Genomic DNA, 17,227 nt, shown 5'->3' with positions numbered 1-17,227 from the left:
CCAGATAGAACATGAGCAAAAACTTTCACTGAAGTAGATAGACCTATAATAAGCACATGAAAAGATATCTAACATTATTACCCATCAGGGAAATGCAAATTATAACCAAAGAGGTATCAGAATGGCTAAAATAAAAAATAATGATAACACCAAATGCTGGTGAGGATGTGGAGAAACTGAATCACTCATATATTGATGGTGGAAATTTACAGTGGTACAGCCAAGGTGGAAAACAGTTTGGCAATTTCTTATAAAACTAAACATGCAACTACCACAAAACAGAGTCACTGCACTTCCAGGCATTTACTCCAGAGAAATGAAGACATGTTCATATGAAAATTGTACAAAAATATTTATCTACTTAGGTTTATTTGGAACAGCCCAAAACTGGACACAATCCAGATATCCTTCGACAGGTGAATTATTTAAAAAACTGTGTATATCTAGACCATTGAATACTAATTAGCAATAAAAAGGAACAGACTATTGATATCCTAACATTCTGGATTGATCGCCAAAGAATGATGTTGAATGAAAAAAGATGAACACCAAAGATTATATACTGTATGATTCCATTTATATAACATTCCCGAAATGAGAAAATTATAAAGATTGAGGTTAGTGGTGGCAGGGACTAAGGAGAGGTGAGGTCAGAAGCAAAGTGGGCATGACTATGAGAGAGCAATATGAGGGATCCTTGTAGTGATGAAAATGCTCTCTTGATTGTATCAATATCAATATCCTGGTTGTGATATTATAATATTAGTTTGGCAAGATATTACTCTTGGGGGAAATTGGGTAAAAGATACATGGAATCACTGTATTATTTCTTACATCTGCATGTGAATCTACAAATATCTAAAAATAAAAATCAAAAAAAAAAAAAACCACCCCTTAAAAACAAAACCAAACTGGGCCTTCATAGCAAAGTTAAAGGGGTCTGTGACAAATATCCAATAAGTATAGGATGATCAATATCCAACCAAAAGACAGTCCTGTTCTTGAGACTATAAACAAGGTTTAGATTTAAATGAGAGGGATGTGTAAGAGTTTCCTGGAGTTCAGGGCAGTCCTGATCAGAGAAGCCGAGATCCACTCTGGTCTGTTCTCAATTTAGAGAACCCAGAGATAGTGGGGACAGTTTTGGACTTGCCTAAGGGGTCTGGAATCTGGGCCACACAGTAGAGCAAGTAAACAATACTCATTCTAGAAAATATCTAAAATTCCAAATTAGTTCCAGAACGCCAGGTACCCAGTACCTCAAGGTTAACCCGGGATCAGATCTCACCCTTTTCCCCCAGCCCCTACCTGTCTCACCCCCCACATTGCTCCTTAAGATGTCTAAAGAATAATTCTCCAAAAACCAAATGAGTAAGACCAAATTTCAGCTTAATATTTGATTCAAACATCTTTTGGTTTGGCTTACATTCTAATTTGGTTTACCGCCTATAGAAATATATTAAGAGGATTTTTTTTTTTTTAATTCATAAGAGACATACTTATTTTTGACATAAAACTGCTTAAAGGTAGTTCCTGAGGTTAGGGTAAAAATACTCTTGGCAGGGCTACATGTGTTAGAAATATAACTGCGTAGGGATGCTCAGGAAGTAGAAAAGCTGCCTAGAAGGTGGGAGAGGGCAATGAGAGCAAGAGCTTTTCTGAGTAATCCTAAACAGCAAATGTAACTTCCTTTCCACATACTTAACTTTTACCTCCCCCTCTGCAGTCTCTGGCACTTCCTGGGTTGTGTGGACTGTAGATCTTCAAAATCTCTAAAGTCTTGGGACCTGATGCCTATAGACATTAGAAGCTCTATGCCAGTCTTTCAGCAAGATAGCTGTAATCAATATACCTCATATATAAGAATATTCATTATAGGGTACCTTCAGGAAAGTTCTGGAAACAACCCAAATGCCCATCAACATATAAACATATATATAAACAACACATTGTGTATACATGCAATAAAATATTATTCAGCCTTAAAAAGGAATAAAATTCTGACACATGCTACAATGTGGATAAACCTTGAAAACATTATGTTAAATGAAATAAGACAGATACCAATGGACAAATATTGTATGATTACACTTATATGAAGTACCTCAAACAGTCAAATTCATAGAGACAGAAAACAGAACGGTGATTGCCAGGGGCCAGAGGAGGGGGAAATGGAGAGTTACTAATGAGTACAGAGTTTCCGTTTGGGAAGATGAAAAAGTTCTAGAGATCGGTGGTGGTGATGATTGCACAATAATGTGAATGTACTGAATGACACTGAACTCTACACTTAAAAAATAAAGTAATAAATCTTGTTATGTATATTTTAACACAAAGTTTTATCGTACCAATTTTAAAATATGAACAAAAGTAGGCAAATAGCATAATGTGACATCACTCAGCTTCAATAAGTATCAGCTCATGGCCAATCCAATTTTATCTATATCCCTTCCCACTTCTGCCTTTCGGATTATTTTGAAACAAATATCAGACATCATATTATTTCATCTGTGAATATATCAGAATGTATTTCTAAATATAAGGACTCTTTTAAAAAAATAAGCATAATATCATCACATGTAAAAAAATAATTGATTAATATAATATCAAATATACAGTGTTTATATTTCTGAGTCATTTTTTTTACAGTTAAAAAAAAATCAGAATCTAAACAAGCTCCACATATTGCAATTTCTCGATTGTAGTTAAAGAAATGTGGCTGCTTGTCTTAATGGAATTTCACACATTTAAATTTTGTCCACAGCAATTCTATGGTGTCAGGTAACATATTTACCAGTCTTCTATGTTTCCTATAAATTGGTAGCTGGATCTAGATACTTGATCAGATTCAACTTTTTTTGGTCTGTCTATACATGTGTGTATTTAAAATTGTGGCCCTGATAAAGTAAGTACAAAGATCAGTTCAATTATCAAAAGTTAATGAGAACCTTCTCTGTCAGTCACTAGGCAAGGGTACTGGGAATACAAACACATTTATCCCTAACTTTCAGGAGTTAGCAGTCAAATTGTAATATAATGTAAGTGCTAAGAGGAAGCACACAGTATGGGCATTTAAATCAGCTTAGGGGTGGGGAGGATGGTCAGAGAAGTGTCCACAGAGGAAGAGACAGCTGAGCTGAATTTACAGATGAAATATCCAGACAAGGAATGGGAGTTTCCAAGGACAAGGGGCAGTATGTTGAAGGTGGGGGCTCTTTATCGGTAGGCTGAATAAAACAGGAACTGCAAACTGTCAAATGTAGCTCAAGCAGACGTGAGGAAAGATGACATGGGAAGTATAATGCTGGAAAATGAATGTAGGGGTCAGATCACAGGCATCATTGAAAGCCATGATAAGGAGTCTTTTACCCCCTGGAAGCAATGGGGGAAAAACAAAGGATTTAAAACAGGAATGTGACATGACTACCAATTTAGAGAGATTAAAACTGTGCGTTGCAAGAAGGCTGGACTAGAATATAAAGATCAAATAAGGGGTTTCTGCAGTAATTCAAGTAAGGGATAATGAGAACTGAAAGCCTGGCAGTAAAGATGGAGAGAAAAGAGCCATCTGAGAGTAAAGGAGAACTAACCGTAATCATTGACTGGATGTGGGAAATAAGGAAAGGAATAAACCAAGGAACATTTGGACAGATGAATAGACGATGGTAGCAAGAAAGGGTCTATGATGGGGAGCTTGTGATATCCCCAGGTGGGAGATGTCTAGTGGGCAGCTAGTTATGTGACTCTACCATTTAGAAGGGGGCTATGAGCTGGAGATAAAGATTTGGAGTTATCAGGGAATATGCGATGGCAAGAGCCATCAGTGAGTAGATGAGGTATAACAGGATATGATACAGACTTAGAAGGAAGAAAGCTGAGGATGAAACCTGAGGAATACTCTTATTTAAAGGATGGAGTGATTTTTCAAAAAGCCATTAACAGAAGCTGAGGAGTGGCCAGAGAGATAGAAGAAAAACCAGGAGACAGTGGTCTCTCATAAAAAGTACAAGGAACATTTCAAGAAAGAATGAGAGGCTAAGTGTATCAATACTACAGAAAGAACAAAATATGGCCTGCAACCTGGAGAAGTCATTTTGATGATGCCCTGGCGGGGCAAGAATGAGATTTCAGTTGGTTCCTTAAACTCTATATATATAGAGCTGCAGCTTGCTTTGTCCAGAGAGACTGCCTTACAAGCATAGCTCTAGTTTGCTTACTGAAAATAATAAGCAATTATGCTTTCCATTTCAGATACTGAGCAATGTGGCCTCTTCAAAACCTCCAACCTCCCAGAAGCTTTGCTGTGAAGAGAGGAGATTTTTTTGTTTGTTTGCTTTTTTTTTTAAAGATGGGAGACTTGAGAATATTTATATTTTGATCAGAAAAAGCTAGTAGCAAAGTAGAGGCTGATGATATAGACAGAGGAGGAATAAGTGTTGGAACAAGGTCCTGAAAAAGCAGGCAGAGAGACAATCTAAAGAACAGGTGGAGAGAATACCTCTTGCACTGAGATGGTTTTGAGCACAGACAAGTTGGTTTGATTGTGTGGTTGGGGCATGTGGGTGTGTGATGTATAGGTTGATACATAAGGTCATTCCTCCTGATCTATTTTCTGTGCGCAAGAGGAGCTGAGTCATTGATAGAAGATGGTGAAGGGGGTGGAGCAGGAGGCTTCAGGGTAGATGAAATATAGCTGATGTGAGATTGGGAGTGGGAGCCAACTGCAGATGCAGTAAAAGGCCAGGCAAGGTTGGAGGGCAAGAGTGCCTAGAGACAGCAGCAGTTGGCACAATGAGGAGACTTTCAGCACTCAGCGTCCTGGCTGCAGAGTGAAATGGTGGTGTGGACAATGAAGGCCTCTTGCTCCACGTTAACCTTTGGTCAAAAAGTACTTTCAGGTGGAACCAGCATCGAAACAGCAGTCATCTGATCTATCCCTATCCAGTAACTATTAAAGATACCATCCCAAATTTATATTTATAGCAGTATAGGATCTGTGGTTTGGGGTTCTGGCCTGAGTCAAGAATTCCAAATTCCTATTTTGTTTGCTTAGATCTCTTTATTTATAAAATGTGAATAAGGTACCCTCCCACCATCCTTTTAACAGTGTTATCATTTATCCACTAGTCATCATCAACAAAATGTAAAATGTCAACACTCACGTAACATTTCTATATGAAAAGACAGGGTCTCAAAGGAGAAAAGATCTCAAAGCTACCTGGCTTTCAGGGCATGCTCTCTCTGGCAGGCTCCTCCTTTTAATGACTTTAAGATACTAGGGGCCTATTTGATAAGGTGGTCCCAGAAAGTCGCATGTTAGTGCTAAAGTACGTTTCCTTCTTCAACCTATCTCTCCACCTTCTGCCAACCCCCACCCTTTAATGAATCATGGGAGAATGGTGGGGAGAAGCTTTATTTATCTTAGCCTTAGATAGAAGCAGATCCTCAAATTCTATTCAGCTAATTAGAGCCTAGTAGTCTCGATAATGTACCCGGCATCATTCCCTGGCAGCTTCCGATGCTGTTATTCAATGTGTGAAGTGAATGAGTGTAAACGGCTCTTCAGGAACCGTGGCAAGTTTAGAGTCCTGCACTCAGCCGTGAAGAGTTTTCTTTAAAGGATCTGATATAAAAGGAGAGCTTCATTAAAGCAGAAGTTCATCTCTTTGAAAATGGTCAGGAGCTGTTACAGGTGCAAACTGTGACTAGGTTGGGTGTTTGAGGAGCAAGGCATCACTTGATGGGTCTAAGCTTTTGGAGTCCCCACTTTTCTCAGATAAAACCATGCGAGTGTTCACACCAATAAGAATGTGAAGTGATTTCATCTTTGACCTGCCTCTTCTTTACACATATGTGTAGCTGTAGTTCAGCACTGAGCTGGGAAAGGAAAGCAGGTTAATTTAAAACAAAATGTTGATGTCAAAGAGAATGTTTTTAGTTATTGATAAGTGGAGAGACTTAAGATCCCATTAAAAAAAGACGAGAAATTCTTAAAATTACCACAAATAGCCTTTACTGTTGCAACATAAAAGAATACCCATTTCTAATACCAGTCATACAGTTTGGGAGACTGAAACCAGAAAACACGTATCGATTTTTTATGCTATTACTTTACTAAAGACGACCTCATGGTAACTTGGGGCTTGAACTGGGATGAACGATGGGGAGTTTCCCATTCCTGGCTGAATTTCAGGATATGAAGGGGTTAACTCAAAAGCTGACAAGAGGAAGCAAGAAAAGTAAATAAAGATTTTTTGGCTTCTTTTTTTTCATGTGCATTAATTAATTTTGAAAATTATTTCCCACAAACTAGGAGAACATGAAACCCCTTCAGGACACAGATGATGTCTGATAAATTCTATGGAGGTGTGTTCTTAGGCTCAGGAGACCACAAACATGATGTTTATAATTAATGCATTGTGCTCTCCACAAAGTTTACAACAGAAAAAACCGGGAAGTCATAACTTACACTAGAACAATGGAATTTTCTACTTGTTTCTATGTTCCTACTGTCTGCAGGTATGCTAATACCTAGTTTCATTCCCTTCTTTGTTTTTGTTCCTCTCATTATTCTCTTAGGCTGTGTTTTGTGAAGAGAATCCCTGTCCCAGAGATCGTCCTTATGTGATTGATATATTCAACATTTTTCTGTGTACCTCTGAAAATACCACCAAGGAAGAGTGAAGGAAACCCAACAAGGTTGTGGCTCAAGGTTTCTCATCATGTTTTCATTTGCCTGCTACCCAATGGTGCAGTCTCAGCCTCGGTTCTACCTTTGAGAGCTATTGCTGTTTGCAGAGAGAAAGAGAAAGAAAGAGATACACATCACTTTATTTAAAAGATTAGTGATATTAGTGATATTGCTGGAACTGTTCAAGAGTTATATACCATGTAAGATACAGATTAGCACTTGATTAAAATGAGAGAATTGGAAGATGAGAAAAGGAGGTGTTTTAGAGAAGCAGCTGAAGCTGGGACGAGGACAGAGAGGGAAGCTTTCATTGAGTGGTATTCCAGGAGAGGAAGTTTCACAAGCCTGGTGGTAAAGTTCCAAAGAGGAGAGGTGGAAACTGAGCCGGAGTCCTGCTTCCATCTCTGAGACCATATGCTTTAAGCATAAAAAGATTTAAAAATGTGATGACTGACTGACTCTGTATAGCTCTTTGAATCTCTTGAAAGAAAGTATATACACAAAATACTTTATTCTGATGTCATAAATGATCCCACTGATTTACATTAGACTCACCATGTCCTATATCCTGCTTTCGGCAGTCTTCAATATTTTAGGGAGATTTCAATGATCTCATGTTGTCCTCAGTCAATGAAACAATTATACTGAGGAAGAGAAATGCCCTTCCTGTCTTGGGAACATCCTGTCAAGTGTGGGATGTGTTTCCTGCGTACCATGTCTTCTTCGATGCCATCAGCACCCACACAATTATCCAGCCCTTTAGAAAATGATTAAATTGCTGGCCTGGATGGATTTCCCCAGCTAGCTAAGAGTCAGAGCTGTCCGGCAGACAGAAGATTGGGCTCCTGACTCATAGTATGACTTCTCTTCCAACGTTTACATGCATTCTTTGTTTTCTTAGTTTCTCTGTAAGATATCTGTGTTTCCTTTATCACTGAGAAGCAGGAAAGGATAAAATTTTGAAGACTGAAAAGAAGTTTTAGGAAGATTAACTTAATTTATTTGGATGCATTTTAATTTCCACTTTCAAAAGTTTATTAAAAGATTTCCCCCAAGGTCCCAGATCTAGTCCATGTACAGGGAATAACCTGTTCATACTGGAAAGGTATATAAACATTTTCAGGCTCATCAGACACCATTTAATGACTAGAAGAAAAAGAATATGATGAGTGGGGCTCTGGAAGCTTGAAAGTTTGTGTGGCTTCACCATGGCCACACTGATCCACATATCTTTTGTCTTGGTACAGAGCCACACACAATTGTACACTATGGCTATGGATTTTGTTTTCTGGAATAATCCTGTCAGTTAAAAATATATAGAAGACCTAAGTATATAAAAGATATTTGGACACCTCCAGTTAATGTCCCAAGCCATCTATACAGTTCTGTGGTGGAAGGGCTTATACAGTGAATGAAATGGAACAGGGACATAAAAGAGACTTTTCCAATTTATATCTATTATTTAATAGTGTAGTAATAGTAATTACGAGCACAAGCTTTAGCATCAGACTGCCTGGTTTCAAATTCTGTTCTACTATATCAGAGCTGTGTGACCTTGGGAAAGTTACATTTCCTCTTGAGGCCTCTGTTTCATCATTGGTAAATGGAAGTACAAACTGTGTTATTATAAGGATTAATTTAGATCCACGTAGGAACAAAGCACATGGAAGAGTACTCAATAAATATCGGCTATTATTAGATAGTACAGCCTGAATTAGTTAATTTAGACCTCCCAAGCCTCACTGTATTTTCACCCTCCCCCACCAAAAAAAGAAAGAGAGATTTTTTGGCATTATCACAGACTTGGGTGATTTTTTTTGTGTTAATTTCTCTGCCAACACTTGTTAAAGAGTAGATCATAAACTTTCAGGTTAAAAAGACAAATGGAACACATGCATCTAATCTTCATCCTGCTTGAAATCCTACTAAAACTATAATACAGAGTCTTTCTAAAATGACAAGCCCACAAAAACTTGGAGAACAAGAAGGGAGACAATAGCAATAGAATCTGAAAGCTGAAAAGCAGATGGACAAGTGGTAATTGACCTTGCAGAGCCAACAAAGTCTGATTTGGAGAGGGGTAAGCTAAGAGCCAACCCAATTTCTCAAAAGACTCCAGAACTGGAAGCAAAGGAAAGAGGCTAAATGGAGGTGTGTGCACAAGGAGAACTGAGAAGACTCAGTTGCTGTTGAAAGCTGTTGGCAAAGCATTCGATTCCTAGATTTGTGCTCTGAAGTCTGAAGATTCATCACTTGCATGTGGTAAATCAGAGGGTCTCTAGACTCAAGTACCAAGCACATCTGGCAGTATGAGTACCATAGTGAAAACAGGGATTATGTGAATGTATGCGTATTAAACACAGAATGCAGAGAAATACAGACTTCTTCCATTATTTGGCTCTTAGAATACTGGCAGTAAGGCCTTTACCCTGCAGCCAAGAGACTGAAAACTCTCCTGTGGGGAATCTGACAGGCAAAAGAAAAAAAAAAATCCTAAAGATTCTAATTACTGGGAATTCCCCAACAAATGCCCTTGCCAGATCTCCCCACCACAGGTCAACAGTCAACAAACTCCACCTACACACGCAGAGCTCTTTAGATCATGTTCAAACAGAAGCAGAGAGCAAAGAATTACCAGACAGCTGTGGAGAGCCTATGAAATGGAAGAGTCTAAAATAAATAAGGAAAACAAAAAACTGAAAAAACAAAGACTATAAATGGAGAAGGCAAAAATCATGCAAAAACCTCTCATTAAAATCCTTTAAATGAAGAGAATAAAGAAGAGCTCTTGAGAATTAAAACATGACTGTAATAATGAAGAAAAAGAATGAATAAAAGGGTAGCAAGAGGAGGCTGCCCAGGAAAGGAGTGAAGAGATAAAAAATAAGAAATTTAGAGGACCAGTTTGGGAGATCTGTCATCTGAATAAAACAGAAAGAGAGAAAAAGGAAAACAGAGACGGAGGCGTCATCAATGAAATAACCAAAGAACACCCTCCCCCTCCCCGCCAAAAAAAAGATATGAGTTTCTAGAATGAAATAGTCCATTACATATCCAACTCAATGGATAGCAAACAGACCATACCAACCCATGCTACTGTAAAAATTTTGAAAGCTGGAGACAGATGATTCCAAAAGTTTCCAGAGAGAAAGAAAAAAAGCAGTTAACATAGAAAAGATCAGGAGTCAGAATGTCTTCAGACTTGGAGGGTAGCACTGAAAATATGAAGCACCATCTTCAAAAATTTGGAAGATTATTATCTCTAACCTAGAGATCTATTTTCAGCCACTCTATCATGTATAAGAATAAGATAAAGACATTTTCAGACAAGGAAACTCTCAAAAATTTTACTTCCCATGCATCTTTCCTTAAGTAGTTCCTGGAGAATGTTTTCTACTAAAGAGACTAACCCGAGAAAGAAGAAGACAGGAAACAGGAAACCCAATACAGGAAAGAGGCAATGGGAATTACAGGAAGATGGTGAAGAGAGATTCCAGGATGATGGCTGTGTATCAGATACAGAGGGCGATTAGTCCAGATTGGAGAGTGACTTCGAGATAATCACACTGGGGTTAGTCATCACCATGATCCCCACTTCCATCACACTATCATTTTAACCTGAGCATTGAATGCCCGTGTGAGCTTGTACTTGGCTTGTCTTAACTAGAGCTAGAGTTACTATACTCCCCTCTATGTTCTGCCGTCTAGATCAGTGAAGACTTCCATTTTACTGAAAGTACAAGAAATTTTTGCTTTGACCTACTCTTGAAAGCTGGAGGAAATCCATGGTGAGTTTAGAGGCAGTAAACAGACCATATTTCTGTCTAATGACGTGCACCTGGACCAAACTATAGCTCTGCCAGATGCCTTGCTGTGGTAAACCCTGTTTCCTAAGACTCATGCATGACCTTGAACCCAGACTTCCCAAGAAAGCTTCTCCTATAAGCTTTCAAAGAAGTTTATGCCAGATCATGAACCAAAGACTCTGTTCACCTATTTATTTACACTATAGTCAAGGTGATGCTACCTGGCTGGAGAGGGGAGGAAGTGAGATTAAAGGTTAGACAGGAGGAACCTGACTGGTAGGTACAGGGGTATTAGTTTTACTATTACTCTTTACATTATACACTTACAACGAAAGTCTTTATATGTGATGCATTTTACACATACACACACAGGCTTTGTATTACAAACAATATCAAGTTGCCAATATTCTACCATTTTTGAGGTACAAAAATAGCAAGCTCATATGTTTAAACCTGACAGTGTAGGCTCAGCAATATACCTTGAGCCCTTGAGGCAAGTTAAGAGCCTAAGTTTCCCCATATACAAAATACAGAGTGAAAAAAAAAAACACACAACAGAGAATTTCTCAAACGTAGAGAACTCTCATAACTGTGTAACTCATATTGTCTATGCTCAATACAATAATACCTGTCCTCTAAAAGATTAAAATGTAAGATTCTTATTGGGAAATTCCTTTGCATTTTCCAGAGAAACAGTCTGGCAAATACTATACTCACATAACTATAGTTTACTTTCATGTAACAATGAGGACTTAGGAATAGTTTTTAGAAATCCCCAAACCCTCTCATTTCCCTCACTTCTGCTTTTCTTAGCAGAAATGGAGACACTGAAACTGGAAATGACAGGAAGCAATAATGGGGATGTGATTTGAGGGAGCGATATGAGAGGAGGAACTAGATATAAAATAAGACAAATGTATTCACTATTCTTTTCTCATCAAGGAAAAGACATGGGTGGACTGAGTTGGCTCTTGGTAGAAGAGCTGTTTTGAGGCTTTTTTCAGGTATATAGACTAAAAATTCACTTAAACCACAAAGAAGAATTGTCTACTTTTTCCCCCTTAGCTATGATTTACTGAGAAATTATGATGTGCCAGAAGCATTTAAAATGTTTTTAAAAACATCGACTTCATCCTCTCAGACACTCTATGAATTTGGCACCATTATTACCACCCAATTCCTAATGCCCTTTTACATATGAGGTAACCGAGGCTCAGTAAGGTTTAGGAATTACCTCAGGGTCACAGACCGGTAAACAGCAGAGGTAGGTTTAAAACCTAAATTCTTCTAACCTCAAACCTAGGCTGTTAATCAGTAATCCTCTTTTACTATATAACTCTCAATCCTAACTCCTTTCTTGTCAAAATATCTCCTTAATCCTGCCCCTTATTGTACAGCTAAATGTGACTATGGTTTTTCCAGAAGCCTCCTTCCTAAGTGAGTTGAGGGAAATCTCTAGGTACTTTTGTTTGAAAGCCTAATACTATGTTTCTCACACTGGCTGGAATATACACAGCCGTACTAGGCAATATGTTGGGGGTACTTGAAGTCACAGAATAAGCAAGGCACATCCTCCTGGAGTGACAATTTTACCCCAGGTTTTATTTTTTAGAAGAATCTCCATGTTTTCATTTTGAAAACAAACTCAGAGATGCTGTGATATCTTTAAATGCAAGATCTGTACTAACTTTTAAGATAAAATAAAAAAAGACTCCAAAGACATTTTATATTTGCGGCAGGTCCATATCTTCGACCTCTCGGGGCAGGAACTCTTTCTCCTCCTCAAGTAGTGTGAGGAGAGACTGCTGGATTGTAAAACAAGTCAGGTGAGCACAGTACTCTACCTAGGCCAGGAACAAAGTCACAATATGGAACATGGCTCTAATATAACTGTTGAGACGCTTTCAAAACTTTGTACTTGGAAATATATATATTAAGGAAAATGCAAATTTTAGGAAAATTATGTTTAATGATAGCATTTCTGTATAAAATAATTATGTCTGTATGTGTGAAAATATTCTTGAAAGATACACACTAAACTGTTATCAATTTGTATTATTTGATGTTATTTGACTTTTTCTCAGTAAATATGTATACTACTGTTGTAAAGGAAGAAAAACATCTAAAAGTTAAAAAATAACAACAGGTGGTGAAAATGGGTAGAGATGGTCAAAAGGTACAAACTTGAGATAAGCTCTGGGGATGTAATGTACAGCATAGTGATTATAGATAATTAATACTGTATTGTATATTTGAAAGTTGCTAAGAGTAGATCTTAAAAGTTCTCATCATAAGAAAAAGACTAACAATTTGAGGTGATGGATATGTTAAACTTAGTGTGGTAATCATTTCACAATATATACATATATCAAATCATTATGTTGCACATCTCAAACTTATACAATATTATATGTCAATTATATCTAAATAAAACTGAGAGGTGGGGAACCAGCAACAACAGTATGCACGGTAATCTCAAAAACCAAAGATAAAAAAAGATTCCTAGAGATTTTTCAAAGGCAGCAACCCACTGAATGATTGAGCCTTAAGGGCAATCCAAAAATCAGCAGATTCACACAGAGTAGGTTCAGCCCGAATTTATCCTACTCAACAATTATTTATTTTGGTGTCCACTCTATGACAGGCACTACTTGAGGTGTTGGAATATATACATTTTTCTATCAACAAGATTCACTTCTTTTCTTCAAAGAGTTCACTCCATCGTAGGAAAACATATAAACAAATCACTGTGATATATAATTCTAATATAATACAACTAATATGAAAATTTACCAAATTAATGTACCTACTCTAATCCAGGTACTGTCCTCAGCAGAACTGGACATAAAGATGAACAAGACATGGTTCCTGACCTCCTGGAACTTAGAGCCCTGTAGGAGTAAATGCAACGTGTTGGTAGAACCTCTACAAGGGAGAGAGAAAAGTGGGGCCTATGGAAAGTTTTGAAAGCTAAAATAGAACTCTCCGGTCAGATGGGGGATGATGTAGGGAAGAGAATTCTAGATCGCAGAATCAGCAAATGCAAAGGCACAGATTAATGAAACAGCATGGTATTTTTAGGAGAGAACAGGAATTTGAGAATCAGTGGAGTGTACAGTGCAAGGTGGGAGAAAGGAAGAACTGAGAAGGTGGAAGACAAGCTGAGAGGTACGTAGGGGTCAGATAATTAAGACTGTGCACTGTATACAGGACCTTAGGTTTATGTGACGAGAAGCTTCTCAAGGGCCGTAGTAGCAGGGTAATGACACTTTCAGATGTTTATCTCAGAAAGAGCATTCTCACTGAGTTCAGAATGAAGGGAGGTTAATTTAATTAGACTTCGGCAACAGTTAAAGATTAAGAGTCTGAATAAAATAGAGAGGACAAGACAGACAAGAGCAGTGCTGTCCAAGAGAAACATAACACAATCCACAAATGTAACCATATTTAAAAAACAAAAAGAAACACATGACATAAATCATATTTTACTTAACACACTATATCAAAAATATCATTTCGACAATTGTATCCCAATAAAACTGGTGAACAACAGCACACATGGTAAACTCAGATATAAAAATTAATGGGATAGTTTCTATCCCTTTTTTATGTTAAGCCTTTGAAATTCTGTTTATGTTGCACACTTACAATTCGTCTCAATTTCATTAGCCACATATTGAGTGCTCAACGGTCCCACTGCCTAGTGGCTACCATATTAGACAGTGCAGGACTAGAGAGATTGATTTAAAAGGCAATATTGGCAAGATTTGTTGACTTAGTGAATGTGAGAACAAGAAGGAAGAAATAATCTCAACTTGCTGTCAGATAACTGGATGGTTAAGTGGTACCAGCAAATCAAATAGAGCAATGGTCCCCAACGTTATGGCACCAGGGACTGGCGCTCCTATGAGAATCTGAGGTGTAGCTGAGGCGGTGATGCTAGTGCCGGGGAGCGGCTGCAAATACAGATGAAGCTTCGCTCGCTCACCTGCTACTCACTTCCTGCTGTGCGGCCTGGTTCCTAACAGGCCACGGACCAGTACTGGTTCACAGCTGAGAGGCTGGGGACTCCTGAAATAGGGGATACAGCAAGAAGAACAAGTCTGAGTAAAGAGGAAATAGAAAATGTGGTTTCAGAGTGTTAACTCTGAAATGTCTGAGTATGAAGTTATTTGCCCAAGGTGACCTAGCTAGTAAGTGACTGAGCCAGAATTTTGATCCAGATCCCTTTGGGGCCAACCCTTTCCTAAGGATTCCTCTGAGTAGGGATTTAACAAAAGAGAAGAATGAGGCATGGGAGGTCAAAGTCTGCCTTTATTTTCATTCAATATAAAATACCTTCACACCGACACATGTCAAAACAACAACAACAACAACAACAACAACAATAAAACCCAAACCAAATAACCCAAGTATATGAGGTCTTTAAATTAAAAATTTATTGGCAACAAAAAATCATCAGATTTGTATGGAAGCACAAAAGACCCCGAATTGCCAAAGTCATCCTGAGAAAAAAGAATGAGGCTGGAGGCATCACTCTGCCTGACTTCAAATTATACTACAAAGGGACAGTAATCAAAATGGCATGGTATTGGCAGCAAAACAGACACACGGACCAGTGGAACAGAATCGAGGGTCCAGAAATAAACTCATATTTATATGGGCAAATAATTTTCGACAAAAAAGCCAAAAACATAGGGTGGAAAAAGGAAAGCCTCTTCAATAAATGGTGCTGAGAAAACTGGAAAGCCACCTGTAAAAGAATGAAACTAGACTGTTGTCTATCATCATATACCAAAATTAACTCAAAATTGATTAAGGACCTGAATATAAGACCAGAATCAATAAAATGCACAGAAGAAAACATAGAAACTAAACTCAAGGACCTTGCACTTAAAGAGGATTTTATGAACTTGATCTCAAAAGCAAGGGAAGTAAAAGCTAAAATAAATGAATGAGACTACATCAAACTAAAAAGAAATCATCAACAAGGTAAAGAGACACCCATCCGAATGGGAAAATATATTTACAAGCAACACCTCCGATAAGGGCCTAATATCCAAAATATACAAAGAACTCATACGACTCAATAATAACAACAACAAAATTATCCAATCAAAAAAAGGGGCAGAGGACCTGAACGGACACTTCTCCCTAGAGGACATACAAATGGCCAAAAAATATTTGAAAAGATGCTCAACATCACTAGCTGTTAGGGAAATACAAATCAAAACCACAATGAGACACCATCTCATATCTGTTAGAATAGCTATCATCAACAGGACAAGTAATAACAAATGTTGGAGAGGATGCGGAGAAAAAGGAACCCTCATATACTGCTGGTAGGAATGCAAATTGGTACAGCCACTATGGAAAACAGTATGGAGGTTCCTCAAAAACCTAAGAATTGATCTACCATATGATCCAGCAATCCCTCTACTAGGTATTTACTCCAAAGACTTGAAAACCCATATCCAAAAAGATGTTTGCACACCGATGTTCATAGCAGCATTATTCACAGTGGCCAGGACATGGAAGCAACTGAAGTGTCCTATGATAGATGACTGGCTAAAGAAGCTGTGGTACATATATATAATGGAATATTACTCAGCCATAAGAAGAGATGAAATACTGCCATTTGTGACAACATGGATGGACCTCGAGATAATCATGCTCAGCGAAATAAGCCAGATTGAAAAAGTTGAAAATCACAAGGTATCACTAATATGTAAGATATAAACCTAAAGCAACAAATGAACAGGACAAATAAACAGATACTCATGGACATGGACTATAGACTAGTGGTTACTAGAAGGTAGGGTGTGTGGGGAGGAGGGTTAAATGGGGTCAAATATAGAGAGGTAGGGGGTGGGTGAAGTGGGTAAAGGGGATCAAATATATGGTAGCTGAAGGAAACTGGACTTTGGGTGGTAAACACACAATGGAATATACAGATGTCAAATTATAATGTACACCTGAAAATTATATAATTGTATTAACCAATGTTACCCCAATAAACTTAATTTAAAAATTTAAATATAAAAAATTTCTTGCATTAATGGTGCAGCCATAATTTTCAATATTTTTGAAGAAAATAAAAGATTTTTGAAATGTTCCCAATTAAGAAAAATCAAATATAGAAATATACTTTCCAAGGCTCTTTATTTTGTAAATATACACCTATCCTAGAAGTGAGATTTTAAGATTTCATCAAAATATGTTTATGCCATAGGTGAAGATATTAATTTTAAAGAATAATCTAATAGAAAATTACTAAGACCTTCTGACATGTTAAAGAGTCAAAAAGCGAGGGGATCAGTCGTATTCTATGCCTGCTCAAGGACACTTGAACTTAATTTTGGTTTCTCCTCTAACACCTGTATATGTAGTACAGCATAGGAAAAATGATACCCCTAAAAGGTACGTGGCACCACAGCTGTCCCTAAGATTATTGGCTGTCTCAAAACACAATCGGTTGCCTAGGAAATGTCTGTGATTATAGACACACACACACAGACAAATGTGTGCATGCATGAGTGAATGCACACAAAAATATCCAAGAATAGCAATAAACAAGCAAAGAAAATAACCTGTTTTCAAAGGAATAATTTTCCAAAATACAAACAGGTAAACCGAGAAAACCCCCCTGGGTAAGTTTGAAAACAAAGGAAAGAATGGTTTGAAAGTTGACCACTACCCAGGAAGTAGTAGCCACAATATTTTTAAAGGA

At 37.7% G+C, this 17,227-nt stretch overlaps 1 protein-coding gene across 7 annotated transcripts in view; it reads right to left on the bottom strand.

The window, feature by feature from the left end:
• Positions 1–17,227, bottom strand: part of PRORP (protein only RNase P catalytic subunit) — a 115,324-nt gene that overhangs the window by 16,104 nt on the left and 81,993 nt on the right. For 4 of the 7 annotated variants that reach the window (XM_039885652.1, XM_039885650.1, XM_039885653.1 and 1 more), the window contains exon 6: positions 13,308–13,388. The exons of 2 other annotated variants lie outside the window; for them this stretch is intronic. In XM_039885652.1, coding sequence (XP_039741586.1) covers positions 13,308–13,388 — 81 coding nt within the window. Of the gene's footprint in view, positions 1–12,206; positions 12,342–13,307; positions 13,389–17,227 lie in introns of those variants that run through there. One more of the 7 variants, XM_039885657.1, reaches the window with a different exon arrangement.

The sequence above is a fragment of the Pteropus medius genome, unplaced genomic scaffold (assembly GCF_902729225.1).
Source record: "Pteropus medius unplaced genomic scaffold, Ma_sr-lr_union100, whole genome shotgun sequence".
Lineage (NCBI taxonomy): Eukaryota > Metazoa > Chordata > Mammalia > Chiroptera > Pteropodidae > Pteropus > Pteropus medius.
Note: the sequence above shows the minus strand (reverse complement) of the source record. Positions and strands in the feature narration are given on the sequence as shown.